Source organism: Scyliorhinus canicula, chromosome 12 (assembly GCF_902713615.1).
Source record: "Scyliorhinus canicula chromosome 12, sScyCan1.1, whole genome shotgun sequence".
In the NCBI taxonomy this organism is placed as follows: Eukaryota; Metazoa; Chordata; class Chondrichthyes; order Carcharhiniformes; family Scyliorhinidae; genus Scyliorhinus; species Scyliorhinus canicula.
The window spans coordinates 54,179,742-54,207,686 of NC_052157.1; the positions used below are offsets into that span (position 1 = coordinate 54,179,742).

Genomic DNA, 27,945 nt, shown 5'->3' on the forward strand with positions numbered 1-27,945 from the left:
GCTGGTCTCCGCTGACCCGGCTGCTCCTGCCACATTCCGACTCCTCCCGGTTCACCCCATCTGCGCCCGTGAAAGATCCCCTTAAAACCCCCGAGAAAGACCCGCATAATCAACCCGCTCCCCCCCGTCCCGTCTCCCCAACTTAACGCTATAAATACAAATACCCAATGGTAACTAAATACATAAATACTTAACTACATACTTAAATAACAAAATAATTAACTAACTATCAACTAACCGCGTGCCCAACCATCACCCTCCATCAAACAGTATAAATAACCGCAGATAACCATAACCCGAAAAGAAAAAAAAGAACCAAAAACCCCCCCAAGCACCCAAAGAAAAAGGGTAGGAGGGGTAAATAACTAAGGGAAATTGGAAACGGGAAAAAACACCCCATAAGAAGCCAACGACCCACAATAGAGATTTCAACAGTACAAATATACAGAAACACCCAACAACTCGAAACCTTCAAAATATTCAGAAAAGTCAACCGTTCGAGAAAAAACACCCCAAACACTCCACGAAACTGTTACCCAGTTCCGACCTGGCCTGAAAAAGAAAAGGGCCACTTGCACAATCAAGAGTCCCCCGGCGGCTACGACCGCCGGTGCTCCCAGGTTTTAGTTCGTGTCCAACTTTTCCTCTTGTACAAAGGTCCAGGCCTCCTCTGGGGACTCGAAATAATGATGTTGGTCCTTGTAGGTGACCCACAAGCGCGCCGGTTGCAACATTCCAAATTTGATCTTTTTCGCGTGTAGCACCGCCTTTGTCCGGTTGTACCGGGCCCGCCGCTTTGCCACCTCCGCACTCCAGTCCTGGTACACCCTTACCGTCGAGTTCTGCCACTTGCTGCTTTTCTCCCTTTTAGCCCACCTCAGGACTTTCTCTCGATCACTTAGCCGCTGGAACCGCACCAGCACCGCCCTCGGGGGCTCGTTTGCCCTAGGCCTCCTGGCCATGACCCGGTATGCCTCTTCCAATTCCAGGGGCGCCGGACCGGCCCCTTCCCCCATCAGGGAGCTCAACATCTCCGCCACATATCCCGGGAGATCCGACCCCTCCAGGCCTTCTTCCAGGCCCAGGATCCTCAAATTTTTCCTCCTCATCCGAGTGTCCAGCTCCTCGAAGCGGCTCTGCCACTTCGTGTGGAGTGCCTCGTGCGCCTCCACCTTTGCCCCGATGACTGTGGCCTCCTCCTCCCTCGCGGCCATCTCCTGCTGCAGATCTTTAATCGACGCCTCTTGGATCGCCTGGGCTCCCACCAACCTGGTGGCCGTCGCGTTCATGGACTCTAAGAGTTCCACTTTCATCTCCGTGAAAAAACGGAGGAGAGCGGCCTGCTGCTCCTCCGCCCATTTCTTCCACTCCTCCGGTGCACCGCCGGCCGCCATTTTGATTTTCTTCCCCCGCTTTTTTTGGGGAGCTGCTGCCGTTTTTCTTGCCGCTCCGCTCCGGGTACCGACCATAAAATCGGTCTAGTTCTCCTCAGGGGACCTTCCCCCACCGGGATTCGTTTTTTCAGCGCCGTTGGGGCCCTCCAATTGGCCCAAAAACACCTTTGTTGCAGGAGCTTCCAAATGTGCGGCTTAGCTAGTCATAGCCGCAACCGGAAGTCGCCACGAGCATATCCTGACAGGCTTCCCGAATAGCGGCCCCAATGAGAACGCAAACTACAGGCAATTCAGTCCCGGCCCATTAATGGCCGAAAAATGTCAAAGCCGGTTTTGGCTGCATTTGGAGGGGTGCTTCGCCACAGCTGCAATGCCGAGATTGACGCCACCATTCAATGGCATTTAGCCATTTTTTTGGGCCTTGGGGAGTTTCTCCCCCATCGAAGTCACACTTCGAAATTTATCCGGCACTGGGGAGCTGACCTCGTCAGCAGGACTGGCTCCTCACAGATCGAGGCGCCATTTTGAAACGCTGCCCTGATCTCTACACCTCTACCTTTCAGAACTGTCCACCCCTGCTTTCAGGACCCCACTTTGCCATCCCAACCTTCCTGTGGCCCCTGGACCCTTGTTAGACGTATTCGATGCTGTGGTTTGAAGAGACAAAAGTTCTGTTCCCTTTTCACCAACACACTTTTATTTTTTCCAACAGACTCTGCACAAAACTCTACACATCACCAGACCCAGAGGCCACCTGAAGCCCCTTTACATAATCAGTGTCAATTATTGGACACTTAACATAAACGAGACAACTAATTGCAATGTCTCTTAACCCATTACTTAACAACCCTGACCCATGGCAGTGCCAACCTGGCACATGAGCACCTTGGCACTGTCAGCCTGGCACACTGGCAGTGCCCATGGCACTCCGGCAGTGCCAACTGGGCACCTGGGAATGCCAGGTTAGCAGTGGCAAGGTGGCACTGCCAGGGTGCCCAGGTGCTGGGCTAGTACCCTGCCATGTCCTCGGATACGGGGGGGCTCTAATAGCCTGCAAACCCCCCCCCCCCAAAGTACCATCATGCTTGATCCATGCTTGTGGAAAACGGTGATAATGGCGCCCAGTTGAGGCCACGCAGGTGTGGCCGTTAACTCCCAGGTGCCGGGTGAATATGGCGTTGAATCTTGTTATCTGGAACACGTCCAATGAGGGCGTGATCTGACTTGCACCGGGCAGAGAGAGCCGGGCGACTCGTGATCGGCCCAGTGTGAAGCCCGATTTGGGGCTCTTGTGGGTTTCAAACGTTGCGCCCGGCTCAAGGCGGTGGCTGAATCTCACTCTTAGTCTCCCAAACGGAGAATCCTGCCCAAAATTATCATGTGTCAGTTTATGAATATTCTGATTTATTTGGTGAGAGGCCGATTTCCTGAAAATCCCACCTGAGGCCAATGGGCCTTCATATGGTTCCGCCTGCGATTTACCCCACGGCCATTTCAGAGAGGGGCAGTTAAGAGTCAGCCACATTGATGTGGAGTCATGTGTCGGCCAGGCTGGATATAGAGGGGTAGATTTCCCTACCCTTAGTGAACCAGATGAAGTTTTTTACGACAGTGGTTTCATGGTCTTTGTCAGAATTTTTATCCCAGATTCCTACTGCCAATATATAATTGAACGCAGGATCTGCAAACTTCAGTATTGCTGAAAAAAAAGAGACATGCTGTCGAAGCTTTTCAATTTGAACTCATCAGGACAGAATCACAAGACTATAAAATCGCTCAGAGAACCGCAAGGGAAGAGGGCACTTTTTGGTTGGAAATTGACCATGGCAGTATTGTAGTCAATGAGGAACCCTGAAAAGATAAGTCAGAAGTAGTTTGTTGCCTACTCACAGTTGGGAAACACAGCAACACTCCGAGTCCCTGCAGGGACCATCCTGAGATGCCGGCTCCCTCTTGGGCCAGCTTTCATCTCGGGGAATTAATGAACCCCTTGCAATTGGGCTTCCATGGGGAGATCAATCGACTCGTTCTCATGGGAGTTATTACAGGTTGCCTTGCCGTACAGATTACACCGGGGAACAATTAACTGGCAAGTTTTTGTTTAAATTCAAACCAGGCAAGTGGACTCTGATTGGTCAAAGCGATGTCATGGGGAATGAACCATGGAATGTCTGTTCCCCTGGCCTTTGTTTCCATTAAGACCATACGGAGCAGAAGTAGGCCAGTCGGTTTCTATCTACGCTGCTGGAATGTCAATAACGAGGGAGACTGGAATCAGCAATGTCAGACCTCTGAATGATGTCACGTATCACAGAGGCGTGGGATCAGACTCTGCAGGAGCCAGTGTCCGATTTAACAGTTGGTGTGAATGCCTGCTTTAACCTTGTGTTTTTTTTTATTGCTGTGTTTGCATCAGGTGTTCTGGCTGTTTTCGATTCTCTGCCACTTCGCTTTTCAGACCGCCACTCATCAGGACTGTACCGGGCTAGTTGAGGTAAGTGCCTGGTATAAACATGTTAGTTGAGAAGACAGGACAGGAGTGAGCAGTCAGGGATCTCTCGAAGGGAAGGGAAACTATTGGAGAAAATTCTGAAGGAGAGAATTAATCTCCACTTGGAAAGGCATGGGTTGATCAGGGATAGTCAACAAGGCTTAGTCAGAGGGAGGACATGCCTAACAAATTTGACAGAACTTTTTGATAAAATGACCAATTTTGTGGATGAAGGAAGTGCAGTTGATATAGCTTATATTGATTTTAACAAAGCCTATGACATGTCTCACATGGCAGATTGGTTGAGAAGGTTTGAGCAGATGGAATTCAAGGAAACCTGGTAAGGTGGATCTGAAACTGGCTCTGTAATTGGACACAAACGGTGATGGTGGAGGTGGTTTGAGTAACTGGAGGCTGGTGTCCAGCGGCATACCACAGGGATCAGTGCTGGGTCTCTTATTGTTTGTTAGGGAGAGACATGGGCGGCACGGTGGTGCAGTGGTTAGCACTGCTGCCTGACGGCGCCGAGGACCCGGGTTCCATCCCGGACCCTGGTCACTGTCCGTGTGGATTTTGCACGTTCTCCCCGTGTCTACGTGTGTCTCACCCCCACATCTCAAAACCATGTGCAGGGTCGGTGAATTGGCCATGCTAAATTTCCCCTTAATTGAAAAAAAAGAATTGGATACTCTAACTTTAAAAAAATGAAACAGACGAGAATGTGGAGGGAGTGATAAGTAAGTTTGCAGGCGGCGTCAAGATTGGTCGGTTAATTATGAGTAAGAGGGTGGTAGGTTACAGGAAGATATAGATGGGTTGAAAGCAAATTACTGTGGATGCTGAAATCTGAAACCAAAGAGAAAATGCTGGAAAATCTCAGCAGGTCTGGCAGCATCTGTGTGGTAGTATGACTAGGGGTATTACGGTACCTGGCAGTGTGAGCTGCCATTGGTGCAGAGGGCTCGCTGCCCATTGGCCCAAGCGTTGTGTTCTCTGTATTCTCATTGGTCGAGAGGAAGGTAGCTCCGCCTATGAGGCGGGGTATAAGAACCCGTATTCCCCAGCAGCCAGGTCATTTCTGTACTCCTGCTGCTGGGCACACTTCTTGCTGAATAAAGCCTTCGATTCGGACTACACCTACGTTTTCGTGTCCATTGATTGCGCATCAATCTGTAAGGAGAGAAAAGAGCTAACGTTTCGAGTCAAAACTGCGACAAAGAATCACCTGGACTCGCTCTTTTCTCTCCTTCCAGATGCTGCCAGACCTGCTGAGATTTTCCAGCATTTTCTCTTTTGGATATAGATGGGTTGGTCTGATGGGCAGAGTAACGGCAGATGGTATTTAACCCTGATAAGTGTGAGGTGATGCACTTTGAAGAAGAAACAGGACAGGGGAGTATGTAATGAATGGCAGGACACTAGGAAGCTCAGAGGAACAGATGATCTTGGGATACTTGTTCACAGATCCCTGAAGGAGGCAGAGCAGGTGAATAGGGTAATTAAGAAGGCATATGGGACACTTGCTTTGTCGTGATATAGAATACAAGAGCAGGAGGTTACGTTGGAGCTGTGCAGAACATTGGTTAGGCTGCAGCTGGAGTACTGTGTGAGGTTCTGGTCACCTCACTATAGAAAGGAGGTGATTGTGCTGGAGGGGGGACAGAGGAGATTCACCAGGATGTTGCCTGGGATGGAACATCTGGGCTACAGGGAGAGACTGGATCGTTTTCTTTAGAGCAGAGAAGGTTGAGGGGGAATATGATTGAGGTGTATAAGATTATGAGGGATTTGGACAGGGTAAATAGGAAGCAGTTGTTCCCCATGGTTGAAGGGTCAATCACAAGGGGGCTTTGTTTTAGGGTGAGGAGCAGGAGATTCTGAGGGGATTTGAGAAAAACAAAATTCAGTCAGAGAGCGTTGTGAATCTGGAATGCACGGCCTGGGAAAGAAGTGGAGACTGGAAACCTCACAACCGTTAAAAATCACTAGGATGAGCTCTTGAAACACCGTCACATTAAAGGAAATGGGACAAGGGCTTGTTAGTGGGATCAGCGCGAGATTAGGGGTAGCTTTTATCAGTGCAGGCTCAATGGGCCATAGGGTCTTTTCTACACTGTAGAACTCTATGTGTAGGGCCCGAGGGTTCAATCCGAATTGTCCAAAATGGAATTAGACAGTTACCGAAAAGGCAGGACTTACTGGGGGATATGAGCTGTTGGAGCAGGAGGGTCTTCATGTGCGCTATAGGTTAAAATGGCGGAGGGCAAAGGGCCTGTTAGGGGGAAGCAGACAGGAGAACGGCACTCGGGGTTTGCACGTTTGGAGAGGTAGTACCGACATGATGGGCTGCATGGCCTTGTTCTGTGCTCTGACACTTCTGTGATCCTTCCACTAGCCGCAGTGCTGTGAGTGAGAGGCCCTACCCACTTGGTCAAGGACAGGACCACCATTAATGTCAAACTTCCCAGATTTCTACTGACCCTCTCCTTTCCGCATTTACCCTGGCCATTTGGTCCGGTTCTCCTCTCTCGGCGGGTTTGGCTTATGTAATGACTGTAGGAATTTTGGATATATTTTATTATAAGTAGTTGGTGCAGTAAGGGTTAAACACCTTAAAAGTGTGTGTATGACTGCTGTAGTTACGTTTTTAAAAATCCTGGTTTTAAAGACAGCCAGGCTGTGTGACAATTAAAACATCATAAAAGTGGGACTTCCAGTGGCAGCCATGGAGTGAGAAGGCGCACATTTGGTAGCTCCTGCTCAAGGTGGTATTTTCTGGTCATTTCCCCATCTGAGGGGCAAAGTTTTTGGATGGAAAGAGGTGTAGGAGTGCCTGGAGAAAGTGTAACTCCTTGAACAAGGAGTGGGTTGAGAAGAACATAAGAACATAAGAACTAGGAGCAGGAGTAGGCCATCTGGCCCCTCGAGCCTGCTCCGCCATTCAATGAGATCATGGCTGATCTTTTGTGGACTCAGCTCCACTTTCCGGCCCGAACACCATAACCCTTAATCCCTTTATTCTTCAAAAAACTATCTATCTTTACCTTAAAAACATGTAATGAAGGAGCCTCAACTACTTCACTGGGCAAGGAATTCCATAGATTCACAACCCTTTGGGTGAAGAAGTTCCTCCTAAACTCAGTCCTAAATCTACTTCCCCTTATTTTGAGGCTATGCCCCCTAGTTCTGCTTTCACCCCCCAGTGGAAACAATCTGCCCGTATCTACCCTATCTATTCTCTTCATAATTTTAAATGTTTCTATAAGATCCCCCCTCATCCTTCTAAATTCCAACGAGTACAGTCCCAGTCTACTCAACCTCTCCTCATAATCCAACCCCTTCAGCTCTGGGATTAACCTAGTGAATCTCCTCTGCACACCCTCCAGCACCAGTACGTCCTTTCTCAAGTAAGGAGACCAAAACTGAACACAATACTCCAGGGGCTGGTTTAGCTCACCAAGCTAAATCGCTGGCTTTGAAAGCAGACCAAGGCAGGCCAGCAGCACGGTTCGATTCCCGTACCAGCCTCCCCGGACAGGCGCCGTAATGTGGCGACTAGGGGCTTTTCACAGTAACTTCATTGAAGCCTACTCGTGACAATAAGCGATTTTCATTTCATTTCATTTCAGGTGTGGCCGCACTAACACCTTATACAATTGCAACATAACCTCCCTAGTCTTAAACTCCATCCCTCTAGCAATGAAGGACAAAATTCCATTTGCCTTCTTAATCACCTGTTGCACTTGTAAACCAACCTTCTGTGACTCATGCACTAGCACACCCAAGTCTCTCTGAACAGCGGCATGCTTTAATATTTTATCGTTTAAATAATAATCCCGTTTGCTGTTATTCCTACCAAAATGGATAACCTCACATTTGTCAACATTGTATTCCATCTGCCAGACCCTAGCCCATTCACTTAACCTATCCAAATCCCTCTGAAGACTTCCAGTATCCTCTGCACTTTTCGCTTTATCACTCATCTTAGTGTCATCTGCAAACTTGGACACATTGCCCTTGGTCCCCAACTCCAAATCATCAATGTAAATTGTGAACAATTGTGGGCCCAACATTGATCCATGAGGGATACAACTAGCTACTGATTGCCAACCAGAGAAACACCCATTAATCCCCACTCTTTGCTTTCTATTAATTAACCAATCCTCTATCCATGCTACTACTTTACCCTTAATGCCATGCATCTTTATCTTATGCAGCAACCTTTTGTGTGGCACCTTGTCAAAGGCTTTCTGGAAATCCAGATATACCACATCCATCGGCTCCCCGTTATCTACTGCACTGGTAATGTCCTCAAAAAATTCCACTAAATTAGTTAGGCATGACCTGCCCTTTACGAACCCATGCTGCGTCTGCCCAATGGGACAATTTCTATCCAGATGCCTCGCAATTTCTTCCTTGATGATAGATTCCAGCATCTTCCCTACTACCGAAGTTAAGCTCACTGGCCTATAATTTCCTGCTTTCTGCCTACCTCCTTTTTTAAACAGTGGCATCACGTTTGCTAATTTCCAATCCACCGGGACCACCCCAGAGTCTAGTGAATTTCGGTAAATTATCACTAGTGCATCTGCAATTTCCTTAGCCATCTCTTTTAGCACTCTGGGATGCATTCCATCAGGGCCAGGAGACTTGTCTACCTTTAGCCCCCAGTCGTGACCATCCTGTAACCATGTTTCAGTAATGGCCACTAAATCATAGTCATTTACGATGATTTGTGCCATCAACTCATTTACTTTATTCCGAATACTACGAGCATTCAGGTAAAGTACACTTATGTTGGTTTTTTTACCTTTGTTTTGAATCTTAACATCTCCAGTTTTATTCCTTTTGTTATTACTGGGCCTATTCACTGAGCTCCCCTCAGTCACTGTACCTTGTACTGTCGCCCTTTTAGATTTTTGACTATGTCTTCTCTGCCTTGCACTTTTCCCCTTACTTCCTTTTGCTTCTGTCCCTTTTTTACTACCTTCCAACTTCCTGCATCGGTTCCCATCCCCCTGCCACATTAGTTTAAACCCTCCCCAACAGCTCTAGAAAACTCTAGGACATCGGTTCCAGTCCTGCCCAGGTGCAGACCGTCCGGTTTGTACTGGTCCCACCTCCCCCAGAACCGGTCCCAATGCCCCAGGAATTTGAATCCCTCCCTCTTGCACCATCTCTCGAGCCACGCATTCATCCTATCTATCCTGACATTCCTACTCTGACTGGCTCGTGGCACTGGTAGCAATCCTGAGATTACTACCTTTGAGGTCCTACTTTTTAGTTTAACTCCTAACTCCCTGAATTCCGCTTGTAGGACCTCATCCCATTTTTTTACCTATATCGTTGGTGCCTATGACCACGACAGCTGGCTGTTCACCCCCCCCCCCCCCCCCCCCCCCCAGAATGTCCTGCAGCCGCTCCGAGACATCCTTGACCCTTGCACCAGGGAGGCAACATACCATCCTGGAGTCTCGATTGCGTCCACAGAACCGCCTGTCTATTCCCCTTACGATCGAGTCCCCTATCACTATAGCCCTGCCATTTTTCTTCCTGCCCTGCTGTGCAGCAGAGCCAGCCACGGTGCCATGAACCTGGCTGCTGCTGCCTTCCCCTGGTGAGCCATCTCCCTCAACAGTATCCAAAGCGGTATATCTGTTTTGCAGGGAGATGACCGCAGGGGACTGCAGGTGTCCCCTGCAGTGGACAGAAGGGACCTGTTGGAGCAGGAGAGTCTTCATGTGCGCCATAGGTTAAGATGGCGGAGGGCAAAGGGCCTGTTCTGGCGCCCAGTGGTCAACGGAGCAGCTGGTGGAATTTTTAAACACTAAGTTCAGCCAGCAGAGGAAGGAGGCCCTGGAGGACCTGGCCAGGGTGGTGGAGCTGATTAAAGCAGGGATCGAGAGAGTGGAACAGAGGCTGGAGTCCCAGGGCAGGGCGATCCAGAAAATGGAGGAGGCAGTGGGGGAGCATGAAGAGCAGCTGGCCTCGTTGATGGGCGAGATGGGGGTGATGCAGGAGACCCAGAAGAGGCTGAAGGAGAAGGTGGAGGCTCTGGTGAATCGCTTCAGAAGGATTGTGGGGATGCCCGAAGGCATCAAAGGAGCGGAGGCTGGCCCATATGTGGCCAAAATGTTGGAGAAGCTGATGGGGGAGGGGGCCTTTGACAGGCCCCTGGAGGTTGACTGAGTGCACAGGGCACTGAGGAGGAGGCCGCTAGCAGGCGAGCCGCCAAGGAAGATGGTGATTCGGCTCTGCTTCTTGAACAAGGAGAAGATTCTTTGATGAGCGAGTAAGATGAGGAAGTGCACCTGGGAAGGGTATGAACTGTGGATGTACCAGGACCTGGGTGCAGAGCTGGTAAAGAGGAGGGTCGGGTTTAACCGGGTCAAGGCTGCTCTCTTCAGAAAGGGGGTAGAGTTCGGAATGCTGTACCCGGCCCGCCTCTGGGTGACTTTCCAGAACCTAGAATATTATTTTGGTACGTCAGAGGAGGCAATGGAGTTTTTGAGGGACAATGGACTGGCAGGAGCAGGAGGACACAGAGCTTTGGAGGAGTTTTGAGGATGTTTATTTGTTCTTGGGGAAACTTTTTTTCCCTTTGAAATGTTCTTTTGTGTTTGGTAACGGGGTGTTTGGAGGTGTCCGTCGGAAGAACATCAGGGGTGAGTGCACCTTTTTCTGTTTCGTTGTTTTTTTGGAGGGTCATGGACGGAGGTGGGGGGGGGGGGATTGAAGGAGGGGTAAGGAGGCCTTGGGCAGGGGCTGCCATGCTAGCTGGGCGGGCTAGTTAGCGGGAGTGCAGTGGGGGATGGTCAGGGGGTAGATGTAGGGGAGGAGGATGGGGTTGTTTTGTTTGGGGGGGGGGAAGGAGGGGGTGTTGCTGACAAGGGTGTGGTTGTTGTGATATAGTTGGAAAAGGGGTGATGAAGGTGGACATCCGAGGGTGGGCCTGCAGGGTCGCGTGACACAGGCCAGGGGGCTGAGCCGGAAAAGGGATATGGTCGATCGGCAGGTGAGGGGGGCGGGAATCCCCAACCAGGCTGGTCAGGTGGAACGTGAGGGGGGCTGAATGGGCCGGTCAAACGTTCACGTGTGTTCACGCACCTGAGGAGTCTGAAGGGCGGACGTGGCCTTTTTGCAGGAGACGCTCCTAAAGATAGGGGACCAGACAAGGCTGAGGAAAGGATGGGTGGGACAGGTGTTTTATTCGGAACTGGACAAGGAGACGGTGTTGGTGAATAAGTGGGTGGCGTTCGAGGTGCGGAATATTGTGGCCGATTCTGGGGAAAGGTTTGTGATGGTGAGTGGGAAGCTGGAGGAGATGCCGATGGTCCTGGTAAATGTTTATGCTCCAAATTGGGATGATGTAGATTTCATGAGATGGGTGCTGGGGAAGATTCCTGACCTGGACTCGCACCAGTTGATCATGGGGAGGACTTTAATGCGGTCATGGAGCCAAGCTTAGACCGATCGAGCCCGAGGTCAGGGAAGTGTTTGGGGCAAGGGAGCTGAAGGGGTTTATGGAGCTTATGAGGAGGGTGGGCCAATGGAGGTTTGGGAGGCCGAAGGAATTTTTATATTTATCCCGTATGCACTGGGTGTACCCCCGGATTTACCATTTTGTGGTGGGCAGGGTGTTGTTGGTGGGGGTGGTCGATTCGGAATATTGGCCAATTGTGGTCTCTGACCATGTGCTGCACTGGGTGGATTTGCAAATGGACCAAGGCGGTGGGGGTGGGGTGGGGGGGGGGGGGGGGGGGGGGGGGGGGGACAGCACCTGCGGTGGAAGCTGGATGTAAAATTGTTGGCGGATGAGGGGATGTGCAATCAGGTGAAGGCCGCCATTCAGGGGTGGGTGGAGTTGAACGACACGGGGGAGGTCATGGCCGCCACTCTGTGAGAGGCCCTCAAGGCAGTGGGGGGGAGTTTAAGTCAATTTGGGTGCATAGGGAGAAGGCGGAGTGGGCGGAGACGGAAAGGCTGGTGGAAGGGATTCTGAGGGTGAACCAGAGGTATACAGAGGCCCCTGAGGTGGGGCTCCTGAAGGTGAGGCAGAGATTCCAGATGGAGTTCGGATTAGTGTCCTCAGGGAAGGCCAGTTGCGGAGGGCCAGAGGGGCTGTATGGGGAGAAGGCGAGCAGGACACAGGCCCACCAGCTGAGGAAGCAGGAGGCGGTGAATGAGATGGTAGAGTGAAGGACGAGACGGGAAAGGGGTGCAGGACCCGGTGGGGGTGAAGGACGAGACGGGAAGGGGGTGCTGGACCCAGTGGGGGTGAAGGACGAGACGGGAAGGGTGGTGCTGGACCCAGTGGGGGTGAAGGACGAGACGGGAAGGGTGGTGCTGGACCCAGTGGGGGTGAAGGACGAGACGGGAAAGGGGTGCAGGACCCGGTGGGGGTGAAGGACGAGACGGGAAGGGGGTGCTGGACCCAGTGGGGGTGAAGGACGAGACGGGAAGGGTGGTGCTGGACCCAGTGGGGGTGAAGGACGAGACGGAAAGAGTGGTGCTGGACCCAGTGGGGGTGAAGGACGAGACGGGAAGGGGGTGCTGGACCCAGTGGGGGTGAAGGACGAGACGGGAAGGGTGGTGCTGGACCCAGTGGGGGTGAAGGACGAGACGGGAAGGGTGGTGCTGGACCCAGTGGGGGTGAAGGACGAGACGGGAAGGGTGGTGCTGGACCCAGTGGGGGAGAATGGGGTATTTGAGGCTTTTTACAGGAGGTTGTATGAGTCGGAGCCCCCAGGGCCTGTGGGGGAGGGAATGTGGCGGTTCCTGGATGGATTGGAGTTTCCCAGCGTGGAGGAGAAGTTGGTGCAGTGATTTGGGGCCGTATTGGGTTGAGGGAGGTGATGGAGGGTATGTGGGCGATGCAGGCAGGAAAGGCCCCGCGGCCAGATGGGTTCCTGGTGGAGTTTCACAAAATGTTTGGGGGGAACTGGGGCTGTTGCTTGTGAGGGCATTTAATGAGGCTAGGGAGAGGGGGGACTCCCCCCCCCCCCCCCCCCCCCCCCCCCCACTACACTATTGTAGCATCCAACTCCCTGATATTGAAAAAAGACAAGGATCAAGAGCAGTGTGGATTGTCCGTATGAGATCGCTGCTGGCTGTGGACGCCAAGTTGTTGCCGTATGTCTGGCTTTGCGAATTGAGGACTGCGCCCCAGGAGTGATCGGTGAGGACCAAACGGGGATTGTGAAAAGGAGACAGTTGTCGGCAAATGTGAGGAGGCTGCTTAATGTAATTATGATGGCCCCGGAGGGGCAGGAGTGGAGGTGGCAGTGGTGATGAACGCGGAGAAGACATTTCGACCGGGCGGAGTAGGAAGACCGGTGGGAGCTGCTGGGGCGGTTTGGGTTCGGGCAGGGGTTTGTGGACTGGGTCCGGTTGCTGGATAGGGAGCTGGTCACGAGTGTGCGGACGGATCGGGTGAGCTCAGGCTATTTCGGGCTGCATCGTGGGACAAGGCAGGCGTGCCCGCTCTCCCAATTGCTTTTTGCCTTGGTTATAGAGCCATTGGCAATGGCGCTGAGAGCTTCGAGGGATTGGAAAGGCATTGTGCGGTGGAGGCGTCATGCACAGCGTTTTGCTGTACGTGGACGACCTGGGTGGCATTGGCAGCATTATGGGTATTTTGGAGGACTTTGGCCGGCTCTCTGGGTACAAGTTGAACAGGGGAAAGAGCGAGGTACTCCTGATTGAGACCAAAGGCCAGGAGAGGAGGTTTGGGGGGGCTGCCATTTAAGGTAGTGGGGGTGAGTTTCAGATACCTGGGCATTCAGATGACGCGGGGTTGGGTGCAGGTGCATAAGTTAAATTTGACTCGATTGGTGGAGCAGATGAAGGGGGATTTTAAGAGGTGGTATGTACTGCTATTGTCGCTAGCGGGCCGGGTGCAGGCAGTGAACATGACGGTGCTGCCAAGGTTCCTGTTTATATTTCAAGACCTCCTGATCTTTGTCCCTATTATAACCTGCCTGCTTACCACTGGCTGGGGACTAATGGTAATCCCACAATCCTTAGGGAGTATGAGCTTCCCCAATGAGGGGAGGGGGCGGAGCAATCATTAGCAGAGTCCCTGCATAAATAGAGCTGGCCAGTATGGAACCAGCTAGAGAGGAGTGAGCAGCAAGGGAGAAGTGCTGCTGTTGTTGTATATATGTAATTGTAAATAAAGTTATTTCTTTCTGTTCTACAAACTTGTGCTGGATTCTTCGTGGCCATCCCAAAGTCGTTCTTTAAAAAGGTTAATGCGCTGATCTCTGAGTTTATATGGGCGGGGAAGACCCCGTGGGTTAAAAGGGCTTTTTTGAAGTGGGGGCAAAGGGGGAGAAGGGTTGGCATTGCCGAATATAATGAATTACTACTGGGCGGCGAACATGGAGTGGAGGCAGCATTTGGGACTGGAGGGGACCTGGTGTGGGCACCGATCTGCAACAACCATAGGTTTGCACTGGGCGGGGGCTGGACGCAAGGTCTTTTGGGGGTGGCGGCAGGCAGGGATTGAGCGATTCAGGGACCTGTTTGTCAGGGGCAGTTTTGTGAAATTAGAGGACCTGGAGGAAGAGTATGAGCTGCCCTGGGGGAACGGTTTCAGGTACCTGTAGGTCCAGGATTTCCTGAGGAGAGAGGTGCTGTCTTTTCCCGCGTTGCCGCCCTTGGGTTTGCAAGACAGGATGCTGTCGAACGGGGAGATAGGGGAGGGGAAGGTGACTGACGTCTACAAGCAGCTGGTGGATTGGGAGGGGGCCCTGGTGACGGACATAAAGCGGAAGTGGGAGGAGGAGTTGGGTGGGGAGGTAGAGGCCGGGACCTGGGATGAGGCCCTGTGGTGGGTGAATGGTCCACGTCAGGTTTAAAGTAATTCACAGGGCACATACAATGGCTGTGCAGATGAGTAAATTATTTGAGGGAGTAGAGAATAGGTGTGGGCGGTGCGCGCGGGGGGGGTGGGGGGGGGTGCCAGAATCATGTCCACATGTTCTGGCCGTGTCCAAGTTTAAAGTGATTCTGGCAGGGATTCGCAGACATCATGTCCGAGTTGGGGTAACGGTGGCCCGAGTCCAGAGTGAGCGATATTTGGGGTGTTGGAAGACCCGGGAGTCCAGGGGTCGAGAGAGGCCGATATCTTGGCCTTTGCCTCCCTGAAAGCCCCGAGACGGATTTTGCTTGGGTGGAGGGACTCGGAGCCGCCGAAAGCGGGGGTGTGGGTGAGTGACCTGGCGGAATGTCTGAGGCTGGAGAAGCTCATGTGCGTCCTGAGGGGGTTGGTTGATGGGTTCGCCCGGAGATGGAAGCTGTTCATCGACTTCTTTATGGAGGATTGAGGTGTTAGCAAAAGGGGAAGGGAGGGGAGAGGGGGTGGGGAAGGGAGGGGAGAGGGGGTGGGGAAGGGAGGGGAGAGGGGGTGGGGAAGGGAGGGGAGAGGGGTGGGGAAGGGAGGGGAGAGGGGGTGGGGAAGGGAGGGGAGAGGGGGTGGGGAAGGGAGGGGAGAGGGGGTGGGGAAGGGAGGGGAGAGGGGGTGGGGAAGGGAGGGGAGAGGGGGTGGGGAGGGGAGAGGGGGTGGGGAAGGGAGGGGGAGAGGGGGTGGGGAAGGGAGGGGAGAGGGGGTGGGGAAGGGAGGGGAGAGGGGGTGGGGAAGGGAGGGGAGAGGGGGTGGGGAAGGGAGGGGAGAGGGGGTGGGGAAGGGAGGGGGGAGGGGGGGGGGAAGGGAGGGGAGAGGGGGTGGGAAGGGAGGGGAGAGGGGGTGGGGAGGGGAGAGGGGGGTGGGGAAGGGAGGGGAGAGGGGGTGGGGAAGGGAGGGGAGAGGGGGTGGGGAAGGGAGGGGAGAGGGGGGTGGGGAAGGGAGGGGAGAGTTAGTGGGGAGGGGAGAGGGGGTGGGGAAGGGAGGGGAGAGGGGGTGGGGAAGGGAGGGGAGAGGGGGTGCGGATAAAGGGATTAAAATGGAGAAGGCAGGATGGGAGGGGGGCATGGTTGGGGAGCAGGGGGGTAGTGGGTGTTGATTATTTATAATGTTGCATAATATTTTTTTTTAAATCACAAAAGTTGGGCTAATGTAACTTCTTTTGCACTAATAATGTCCCTGGGGAGTAGATGATTAGAAACATTGGGCGGGATTCTCTGACCCCCCCCCCCCCCCCGGGGCCGGGTCGGAGAATCCAAGCGGCCGCCCGTTTTCAGCCAGTCCCGCCGGTGTGGGTTAGACAAGGTGCATACCGGCGGGACCTGGCTTTGAGGGGAGCTTGTAGAGTCCTCAGGGGGGCGCCGGGGGATCCGGCCCTGGGGGGGAGCCCACTGTGGCCTGGCCCGCGATCGGGGCCCACCGATCTGCGGGCGGGCCTGTGCTGTGGGTGCACTCTTTCCCCCCGCTCCGGCCTCTGTAAGGTTGGCGCGGAGATTAAACCCCTTCGCATGCGCAGAAAACACGCCAGCGGTTCTGCGCATGAGCCAGAACACGCTGGCGCTCTTGCACATGCGGCAACTCGTGCCGGCCGGCAGAGGCCCTTCGGCGCCGGTTGGCGTGGCGCCAACCCCTCCAGCGCCAGCCTAGCCCCCGGAAGTGCAGAGGATTCCGCACCTTCCGGGGGGCCCGACACCGGAGTGGTTCACGCCACTCTTTGTCACCGGTACGGCCCGCCCAGCCGATTGCGGGAGAATTCCGCCCATTGTGTTTGGCTTTAGTCAGATGATGTAGCTAATGGGAGGAGCCAGGGGCTTGAGCAGTCAGGTGTTGTGTTTCAGTTCAGTGCAGATTGGGGGTATGAACAGGCAAGCAGCATTTTAGACAAATGCTGGCATGTTAAACAATAATTTGACACGGGCAAGAATCAGAAAGCTGGTTTCCTAAAGGATCTCTCTCTCAAAGCGGTTAATCCAAGGCATAGCTTTCCGGCCAATAGTCCTGGATTGGCTAATTATACTTAAAAGTGGATTTTGTCCTGAGATGTGTTTTGCTTGAGTGGAGAAAAACGTGTAGTTAGGAATTAATGTTTCATTGACATTATTCAGCACCGTTCACAACGGGTGATTGAAAGCTGTTTCTCTTTATGATGTTAACGATATTTTAATACTGTGTTTGTAATAAAGTTTGTTTCAATAAACCATATCCCTATTTCTTTGTGAAATTACACCTGGAGCGAGGTATCCTTTCCTCACTGTCTTACAAAGTTACAATGAAATATTGGGGTTCCTGTCCGGTATCTGAGCCACTGTTGGGCTCTCGTCAGGGATCGTAATGCTTATGAGGAAATTTTGAATCTCCATCATCAAAGGGAGACCTCTTTTGAATGGGTTGGGCACTGGTTAGAGTTTCGAACAGCGAGAAGGGATCTTATTGAAACATGTCCGTTGCTGAGGGGGGTTTTGACAGGGAGGATTCTGAACGGATGTTTCCTCATTGTCGGATGTAGCGAGTCCGAAACGAGGAGGAGGTGCACAGTTTCGGAATGAGGGGGTCTCCTTTTGACGATGGAGATAGGGAGCTATTTCTTCTATCTGAGGGTGGTCAATCTGTGGAATTCTCTCCCCTTCAGAGAGTGGTTTAGGCTGTGGGTCACCGAATAGATTCAAGGATGAGTCAGACAGAATTTTGATTGACAAGGAGGTCGCGGGTTATGAAGCATCTGGCGGAACGGTTAAAGCAGGGGTTGGCAAACTTTTCCGTGCAAGGGCCACATTCAGAAATTCACAATTTTAAAGGGCCGCATAGTATATTAAGTAAAATAATTAATATTTAAAATAACCAAAATAAAAGATTTTTAAAGAAAAAAAAAGCAATTAATTTTTATTAATTAATATTTTAAAGTAGAAACTTCACATGAAACACATGTTGTGCCGAGCAATGATCACCCTACTCAAGTCAACGTATCCACCCTATACCAGTAACCCAACAGTCCCCCCATTAACCTTAAAATTAAAAAAAATTTAAAACAAAATTTTTTTTTTTTATGACTTGATCTTGGTGGGCCGCATAAAGACCTTTGGCGGGCCGCATGCGGCCAGCGGGCTGTAGTTTGCCCACCCCTGGGTTAAAGGGTCAAGATTTAGTAAAGTCAGTTTACTGGCTTGCGGGTCCGAATCGCACTCCTGCCAGTATTTGCAGTGCTGCGATTTTTTTTACACGTCAAAGAATTTGTTGCAGCCTCACTGCTCTGTCAGAGGGTCAGTACTGAGGGAGTGCTGCACTGTCAGAGGGTCAGTACTGAGGGGGTGCTGCACTGTCAAAGGGTCAGTACTGAGGGAGTGCTGCACTGTCAGAGGGTCAGTACTGAGGGAGTGCTGCACTGTCAAAGGGTCAGTACTGAGGGAGTGCTGCACTGTCAGAGGGTCAGTACTGAGGGAGTGCTGCACTGTCAGAGGGTCAGTACTGAGGGGGGTGCTGCACTGTCAAAGGGTCAGTACTGAGGGAGTGCTGCACTGTCAGAGGGTCAGTACTGAGGGGGTGCTGCACTGTCAGAGGGTCAGTACTGAGGGGGTGCTGCACTGTCAAAGGGTCAGTACTGAGGGAGTGCTGCACTGTCAGAGGGTCAGTACTGAGGGAGTGCTGCACTGTCAGAGGGTCAGTACTGAGGGAGTGCTGCACTGTCAGAGGGTCAGTACTGAGGGAGTGCTGCACTGTCAGAGGGTCAGTACTGAGGGAGTGCTGCACTGTCAGAGGGTCAGTACAGAGGGAGTGCTGCATTGTCAGAGGGTCAGTAGTGAGGGAATGCTGCACTGTCAGAGGGTCAGTACTGAGGGTGTGCTGCACTGTCAGAGGGTCAGTACTGAGGGAGTGCTGCACTGTCAGTGGGTCAGTACTGAGGGAGTGCTGCACTGTCAGAGGGTCAGTACTGAGGGAGTGCTGCACTGTCAGAGGGTCAGTACTGAGGGAAGTGCTGCATTGTCAGAGGGTCAGTACTGAGGGAGTGCTGCACTGTCAGAGGGTCAGTACTGAGGGAGTGCTGCATTGTCAGAGGGTCAGTACTGAGGGAGTGCTGCATTGTCAGAGGGGCATTACTGAGGGAGTGCTGCACTGTCAGAGGGTCAGTACTGAGGGAGAGCTGCACTGTCAGAGGGTCAGTACTGAGGGAGTGCTGCACTGTCAGAGGGTCAGTACTGAGGGAGTGCTGCACTGTCAGAGGGTCAGTACTGAGGGAGTGCTGCACTGTCAGAGGGTCAGTACTGAGGGAGTGCTGCACTGTCAGAGGGTCAGTACTAAGGGAGTGCTGCACTGTCAGAGGGTCAGTACTGAGGGAGTGCTGCACTGTCAGAGGGTCAGTACTGAGGGAGTGCTGCACTGTCAGAGGGTCAGTACTGAGGGAGTGCTGCACTGTTCTTGGGTCAGTACTGAGGGAGTGCTGCACTGTCAGAGGGTCAGTACTGAGGGAGTGCTGCATTGTCAGAGGGTCAGTACTGAGGGAGTGCTGCACTGTCAGAGGGTCAGTACTGAGGGAGTGCTGCATTGTCAGAGGGTCAGTACTGAGGGAGTGCTGCACTGTCAGAGAGTCAGTACTGAGGGAGTGCTGCACTGTCAGAGGGTCAGTACTGAGGCAGTACTGCACTGTCAGAGGGTCAGTACTGAGGGAGTGCTGCACTGTCAGAGAGTCAGTACTGACGGAGTGCTGCACTGTCAGAGGGTCAGTACTGAGGGAGTGCTGCACTGTCAGAGGGTCAGTACTGAGGGAGTGCTGCACTGTCAGAGGGTCAGTACTGAGGGAGTGCTGCACTGTCAGAGGGTCAGTACTAAGGGAGTGCTGCACTGTCAGAGGGTCAGTACTGAGGGAGTGCTGCACTGTCAGAGGGTCAGTACTGAGGGAATGCTGCACTGTCAGAGGGTCAGTACTGAGGGAATGCTGCACTGTCAGAGAGTCAGTACTGAGGGAGTGCTGCACTGTCAGAGGGTCAGTACTGAGGGAGTGCTGCACAGTCAGAGGGTCAGTACTGAGGGAGTGCTGCACTGTCAGAGAGTCAGTACTGAGGGAGTGCTGCACTGTCAGAGGGTCAGTACTGAGGGAGTACTACACTGTCAGAGGGTCAGTACTGAGGGAGTGCTGCACTGTCAGAGGGTCAGTACTGAGGGAACACTGTAAGCATAGAGAAATGCCTCCTTCCATCTCTGCACCTCTTTCACACTTAACAAGAGGAGGACTGAAAACCAACTTCTCTAATTGTTTCAGATAAGCTTCCAGGAGATAAAGGACGCCTTGGTTAAAGTCAAAGAGATTGATGTCTTGACCAATAGGATTGCTGATTTGGAAACAAAGCTGGCTACTCTAAAGAACTGTAAGTGGAAAAATACTGGATCTCTGGGCTTTCCAATTATTTCTCCTTCTTAGTCAGTCCCTCCAGATCAAGGCTGAATTGCTTTCATTTCCAGTTTGTTTGGTTCTGAGGTGGCCGCCAAGTCCCATGTGGAAATTGCAGACTGTGCCATGTGTGGGACAGCTGGAGCTCCATGGGTTTGGTGGCTGGGTTGTCTGGCAGTTTGTGAGCTCCCTCCAAAGCCTCAACATCAATCCTGCCTGTCCCTCAAGAAACTTCCCCGCGTTTGGAAATGTCCTGGATGAGTTTTCATCCGCGACTGAATTCCACGTTGAGTGGTTGCTTCAGAATTCCGTTGTCTGTCTTACGGGTGGCATTCCCCACCCCGTGGTGCTTCTCCGAACTGCGGGAGTCATTGTTGCTCAATAAACTATGACCTTGGTTGGCATATCCAACACACAAATGAACCGCCAGTGACCATTTCCTTCAAGAAAGAAGCTGCCCAGCTCCCTTTGACATTACCCTCACTGAATTCCCCCCTCTATCAACGTACTGGGAACATTATCACATTTAATACGTGCCTGACGTTTGCTGACAAATGCCTCCCCTTTACAAACCCCGTCTGGTCCTCCCCTATCACCCACCCTACTGGCCTAGATCCGCGAGGCCCGGATCTTTGCCAGCAGTTTGGGGTCCACATTTAGCAACGAGATTGGGCGGTAAGATCCACACTGCTCCGTGTCCCTATCCTTTATCAGAATCAAGGATATGGAAGCCTGCGATAACTTAGTGGGAAGCTCCCTGTTCTCCCTCGCCTCATTGTATGCCCTGACCAGTAGGGGCCCCAGAACTTATAAAATTCCATCGGAAACCCATCTGGGCCCGGGGCCTTCCCTGCCTCCATCATCTCCATACCCTCCATTACCTCCTCCAGTCCAATGGGAGCCCCCAACACCTCTACCAGATCCTGCTCCACTTCGGGGAATTCCAACCCATCTAAAAAATGTTACATTCCCTCTCCTCCTCCCCCCCCCCCCCCCCCCCCCCCAAACCGGGGACTATGATTCATATAACCTCGTATAAATAAAATTCCTCAAATGCCCCATTCACCCCAGCCTGAACTCTATCTGGAGCTTCGGCCACTCCTTCAACAGCCCATCCTCCGGGGCCTTCGAGTACTTCCTATCCACCCACAGAATCTCATACACCAGCCCAGCCATCTCTGCCTGCTCCGTCCTGTCCCTGTGGACCCGGATCGATATAAACACCCCCCCTAACCATTGCCTTGAGCGCCTCTCGTAATGTGGCTGCCAAAACCTCACCCGTGTCATTCAGCTCCACATACTCCCGAATGGCAAACCTCACCCGCTCACACACCTCCTCATCTGCTAGCAACCCCACATCTAATCTGCACTACGGGGGTTGGGCGCGCCCCATCCAGCCGCAAGTCCACCCAGTGCAGTGTGTGGTCAGAGACCACAATCGGCGAGTACCCCGAGTCGACAGCCCCCGCCAGTAGAGTGTTATCCACCACAAAGTAATCGATCCGCGAGCACACCCTGTACACATGAGAGAAATACGAAAATTTCTTCACCCTTAGCCTCCCAAACCTCCACTGGGCGCTCCATGATACCCCTGAGTTCCTTCACCACCGCTGTCACCCTCCCTGGTCGCGGATTCGACCGGTCCAATCCCGGCTCAATAACCGTATTAAAATCCACCCCCCATGATCAGCCGGTGAGAGTCCAAGTCTGAGATCTTCCCCAACACCCACCTCATGAATTTGACATCATCCCAATTTGGGGCATAAACGTTCACCACTGTCATCCCCTCCAATTTCACACTCACCATCACAAACCTTTCCCCCAGATCTGCTGCTTTGTTCCCCAACCTCAAACGCTAACCGCTTATTTATTAGCACCGCCACTCCCCCCGTCTCCGAGTGAAAAACCTGTCTAATCCACCCCTTTCTCGGCTTAATCTGGTCCCCGATCTGCAAATGCGTTTACTGTAGAAATGCCACGTCAGCCTTTAAACTCCTCAAATGTGCGAACACACGCAACCGTTTGACCGGCCCATTCAGCCCCCTCACATTCCATGTGACCAGCCGAGTTGAGGGGCACACCCCCTCTCCTGTGACCATCAACCATACCCTTTCTTGGGCCAGCCCCCCCCCCGCCTACGCCCTGCTACCCACCAGGCCTGCCCTTGGATGCCCACTGGCACCAGCTCCCTCCTTGTTACACATCAACTGCACCAACCCCGTCAGCAGTTCCTCCCCTCGCTTGAACAAAACAACAATCCCATTCTCCTCCAAAGCTCTAACCACCTTATCCTTCCCCCCCCCCCCCCCCCCCCCAACTGTGCTCCTGTGAACTAGCCCATCCAGCTAGCCTGGCTGCCCCCGCCTATGGCGCCAAGCATCCTACCCCCCACTGATTCCCCTCCCCACCACTCGCACACTTCCATAGTGCAAATAACAATGTAAAGAGAAGAAAAGAAAAGGTGGACTCACCCTCCACCGTCTTCCAGCCAAAACCCCCCATGAAAACGCCAAACAGCCCCTCAGAGAAGAAAGGTTCTCCCCTGGCCATCACCCAAACACAAGAACCCAGAACAACACAACAAAAGAAGGGCAGGGAGAACCAACATTTCTCCAAAAGTTCGATGTCATCTCTCTCCTGCCAGTTCACTTTCTCTTAAAAACTCCATTGCCTCCTCCGGTGGACCAAAATAGTATTCGCAGCCATTATGGCATCCTGAACTTTACCCCCTTCTTAAAGAGGGCAGCCTTGACCCAGTTAAATCCAGCTCTCCTCTTGGCCAGTTCCACGCCCAGGTCCTGATATACCCAGAGCTCGTTACCTTCCCAGGTACATCACTTCGTCTGCCTGGCCCACCGCATGATCTTCTCTTTGCCCAAAAACCGATGTAGTCTCACCACCATCGGCCTCGGCGGATCATTCACCTGCAGCTTCCTCATCAGCGCCCTGTGTGCCCGACCGACCTCCAGAGGCCAGTCAAAGGCCCCCTCCCCCATTAGCTTCTCCAACATCATGAGAGCCTGTGTCCGCTCCCTCGATGCCCTCTGGCATCCCCAGTGTTCTCAGATTCTGTCTATGAGAGCGGTTCTCCAAATCCTCCACTTTCTCCTTGAGCTGCTTTTGTGTCTCCCTCAGCTCCCCAACTTCGGCCGCCAACGAGATAAGCTGCTCTTCATGCTCCCCCAGTGCCTCCTCCACCTTCAGGAATGCCTGGCTCTGGGTCTCCAGTCTCTGCTCCACCCGATCAATCCCTTCTTTCAGCTGGTCTACCACCTTTGCCCGGTCCTCCTGACCCTCCCGCCTTTGTTGGCTGAACTTTTCATTTAGAAAGTCAACCAATTGCTCTGTTGACCACTGGGCAGACAGGGCTAACCCGCCACCCTCCGCCATCTTCCCCAGTGTCGCACAAAGAGTTTCTTGCTCTTTCAACTCCTTTCTTCTAAACCCACTTCTGGTCCGAGGATCCATCCACCGACCTCACCATTGAACTATAGCTTTCCTCCACCACCTCGGTATCATTTTCCTCTAAAACATCCACCTGGCCACCGGGTAAAAGGACAAAAAAACCACACCTCGAACGGGAGCTGCCAAATGAGGGACCACTCACACCATGGCCGCCACTGGAAGTTCATCGATTAGCATTGTTTAAGGAGTAATTGGAAGCTACTGGTGTGGTGTTAGTAATAAAGTTTGTTTTAACAAACCACATCCCTATTTCTTCATGAAATCACTCCTGGGACGAGGTAACCTTTCCTCACAGTCTTACAAAATAGAAAAAAAATATTGGGGTTTCTGTCCAGTATCCGAGCCACCATTGGGGTCTGGTCCAGAATCCTACCTCAGGATCACAGAATCCCGCTGATGCTCGATCAATGACTCCAGAAGCGAGATTGGAGACAATTGACGGCTTTATTGGACTAAATGTTTCCCCCAGTAGCGCAAATACAGAATGCAGCAGCTGGGGAGGCACAGGCTCTTATACTCCGCCTTACTGGGCGGAACCAGCAGGCAGGCTTGACCAATGATCTTGCTGTCTCATGTACCTACCACACCAATGGTCCTACAGCATCAACCTGGGTACCGTAATGCCCCTAATACCGATTACCACATTCACCCCCTGTTAAAAAAAAAGAGTCCGGCAGAGGTGGTGGTCTTGCGTTATACAGTGGTAGAGGTTGAGGTTATGGTGGTACCCGGTATACATTAGTACAGTGTTTTGCCTCACTACATGTCGCAACTATTGACAGTATTTATTTACATTCATTTGTCAAAATGAATCAATTATTCGATCGGGGGCCCTGGTCGTCCTCTCCGATCATTCCAGTTTCGGAGGCAATTCAGGCACCGGCTCGGGCATCCGTGGCTCCGGGTGCGTGGCTTCTGCGGTAGCTTCATCACCCCTAGATGGACCAGTGGGAGGATTGATCCACCTGCGAAGGGAACAGCTGTGGGGTGCGCCCGTGGGAGGGAGGGTGGGGTTGGTGGGGTCCAGTGGGCTCCAGGTCCCATAGGGAGACCCTATCCTGTCGGCCGTCGGGTACGCCACATAGGCGCATTGAGGGTTAGCGTGAAGGAGGTGGACTCTCTCGACCAATGGGTCCGACTTGTGCGCCCGCACGTGTTTGCGGAGCAGGATGGGTCCAGGAGCTGCCAGCCAGGTTGGGAGCAAAATGAAAATGAAAATGAAAATCGCTTATTGTCACGAGTAGGCTTCAAATGAAGTTACTGTGAAAAGCCCCTAGTCGCCACATTCTGGCGCCTGTTCGGGGAGGCTGATACGGGAATTGAACCATGCTGCTGGCCTGCCTGGGTCTGCTTTCAAAGTCAGCGATTTAGCCCTGTGCTAAATAGCCCCTGTGGTCCCGGAGGAGGACTTCCAAGGGAAGACAAGGAGACGTTCATGCGGTGTTTCGTTGGTCGTGGTACACAGCAGTGATCGGATGGAGTGGAGAGCATCAGGAAGGACCTCCTGCCAGTGGGAGACTGGGAGATTTCTGATCCACAGGGCCAGTAGGACGGTCTCCCAGACCGTTCCGTTCTCCATCTCTACCTGTCCGTTTCCCCGGGGGTTGTAACTGGTCGTCCTGCTCGAGGCAATGCCCTTGCTGAGCAGGAATTGACGCAGTTCGTCGCTCATTTAAAAAAAATAATAAATTTAGAGTACCCAATTCATTTTTTCCAATTAAGGGGCAATTTAGCATGTTCAATCCACCTACCGTGCACATCTTTGGGTTGTGGGGGTGAAACCCACACAAACACAGGGAGAATGTGCAAACTCCACACGGATAGTGACCCAGAACCGGGATCGAACCTGGGACCTCGGGGCCGTGAGACTGCAGTGCTACCACTGCGACACGGTGCTGCCCTAGTTTGTCGCCCATAAAGGAGGACCTCCTATCGCTGTGTGTGTAGGCAGGGAAACTGAACAGTAAAGATACTGTGGAGGGCTTTTATGACGGTGGCTGCGGTCATGTCGGGGCAGGGGATGGCGAATGGGAACCGGGAGTACTTGTCAATCACATTCAGGAAATAAGTGTTGCGGTCGGTGCACGGTGGGGGGGGGGGGACTTTGAAGTCCACACTGAGGCGTTCAAAGGGATGGGAAGCCTTTATCAGGTGCGCTTTCTCTGGCCGGTAGAAGTGTGGCTTGCACTCCGCGCAGATTTGGCAGTTCCTGGTGGCGGATCTGACCTCCTCGATGGAGTAGGGCAGGTTGTGGGTCTTGATGAAATGGAAGAATCAAGTGACCCCCGGGTGTCAGAGGTCCCCGTGAAGGGCCCGGAGTCGCTCTACTTGTGCGTTGGCACATGTGCCGCGGGATAGGGCATAGGAGGCTCGTTTCGCTTCCCAGGACGATACAAGATCTCATAGTTGTAGGTGGAGAGCTCGATCCTCCACCGTAAGATCTTATCGTTCTTTATCTTGCCCCGCTATGCATTATCGAACATGAAAGCAACCGACCATTGGTCAGTGAGGAGAGTGAATCTCCTGCCGGCCAGGTAATACCTCCAGTGCCGTACAGCTTCTACTATGGCCTGGGCCTCCTTTTCAACGGATGAATGGCGGAGTTCTGAAGCATGAAGGGTGTGTGAGAAGGCCATGGGCCTGCCCGCTTGGTTGAGGGTGGCCGCCAGAGCTATGTCGGATGCGTCGCTCTCGACTTGGAAGGGAAGGGATTCATCGATTGCGTGCATCGTGACCTTTGCGATGTCCGCTTTGATGCGGCTGAAGGCCTTGCGGGCCTCTGCCGACAGGGGGGATAACCGTGGATTGAATTAGTGGGCGGGCCTTGTCCGTGTAGTTGGGGATCCACTCGGCATAATATGAAACAAATCCCAGGCAGCGTTTCTGGGCCTTGGAGCAGTGGGGGATGGGAAACTCCATGAGGGGGCGTATGCATTCGGGATCTGGGCCTAAAACTCCATCATGCACTACGTAGCCGAGGATGGCTAGACGGTCGGGGCTGAACACACATTTGTCCTTGTTGTAGGTTAGATTAAGGATTTTTGCGGTATGTGGGAATTTTCGGAGGTTGGTGTCGTGGTCCTGCTGGTCTTGGCTGCAGATGGTGACGTTATTGAGGAACGAAAAGTGGCCCCAAACCGCACCGTTCAACCATTCGGTCCATCTCCCGTTGGAAGACCAAGACTCCATTTGTGACACCGAAGGGAACCCTTAGGAAGTGGTAGAGCCGCCCATCTGCTTCGAATGCAGTGTATTTGCGATCGCTAGGGCGGATGGGGAGCTGGTGGTAGGCGGATTTGAGATCCACCGTGGAAAAGACCTTGTATTGTGCAATCTGATTGACCAAATCAGATATGCGGGAGAGAGGGTACGCGCCGAGCTGCGTATACCTGTTGATGGTCTGACTATAATCGATGACCATCCTGAGCTTCCCCCCCCCGGTCTTTACAACCACTACTTGAGCTGTCCAGAGACTGTTGCTAGCCTCGATAATACCTTCCTTCAGTAACCGCTGGACTTCCGATCTAATGAAGGTCCGGTCCTGGGCACTGTATGGTCTGCTCCTGGTGGCGACGGGTTTGCAATCTGGGGTGAGGTTCGCAAAAAGGGAAGGCTGATCGACCTTTGAGGGTCGCGAGGTTGCAGACAGTGAGGGGGGGTATAGGGCAGCCGAATTTAAAAGTTAAGCTCTGGAGAATGCATTGGAAGTCTAACCCTAGGAGCGTGGCAGTGCAGAGGTGAGGAAGGACGTAGAGCCGGAGAATTTTTAATTCCCTTCCCTGGACCGTGAGGTTCGCTACGCAGAACCCTTTGATCTCTACAGAGTCAGACCCGGAGGCCAGGGAGATTTTCTGGCTAACTGGGTGGATGGGAAGAGAACAGCGCCTTACCGTGTTGGGGTGTATGAAGCTCTCTGTGCTCCCGGAGTCGATCAGGCAGGATGTTTCGCGCCCGTTGATGAGCACGGTCGTTGTCGCGGTCGAGAGTGTTCGGGGCCGAGACTGGTCCAGGGTCATCGAGGCGAGTCGTGGCAGAAGCTGAGTTTCCTCGGGCGGTGTGCGGTAATCTGAATCGGGGTCCTGAGACTCCAGCCAAGATGGCGGCGGCCACTGGTCGCACATGGCTGGGTGTGTAACAGCGGGGCCCCCCGGGGGTTGCATGGCAGCTGCGCGGCACAAGCTTGTGCGGGGATGGGAGTTGCATCAGAGTCGGCCGCAGGGGGGTTCCACGCTGCCCACGGGGCTGCTGCGCGGTCGGGGACATTCACACGGGTGTTTCGGGAGGCCACATCCAGGAGCTAGCAAAGGCC

The 27,945-nt window shown here is 52.9% G+C and overlaps 1 protein-coding gene across 2 annotated transcripts in view; it reads left to right on the forward strand.

The window, feature by feature from the left end:
* The window catches only part of LOC119975108 (complement C1q tumor necrosis factor-related protein 3-like), a 61,297-nt gene that overhangs the window by 21,628 nt on the left and 11,724 nt on the right, over positions 1-27,945 (forward strand). For both annotated transcript variants that reach the window (XM_038814647.1, XM_038814646.1), the window contains exons 2-3: positions 3,811-3,888; positions 20,043-20,148. In XM_038814647.1, the coding sequence (XP_038670575.1) occupies positions 3,811-3,888; positions 20,043-20,148 (184 nt within the window). The remainder of the gene's footprint in view (positions 1-3,810; positions 3,889-20,042; positions 20,149-27,945) is intronic.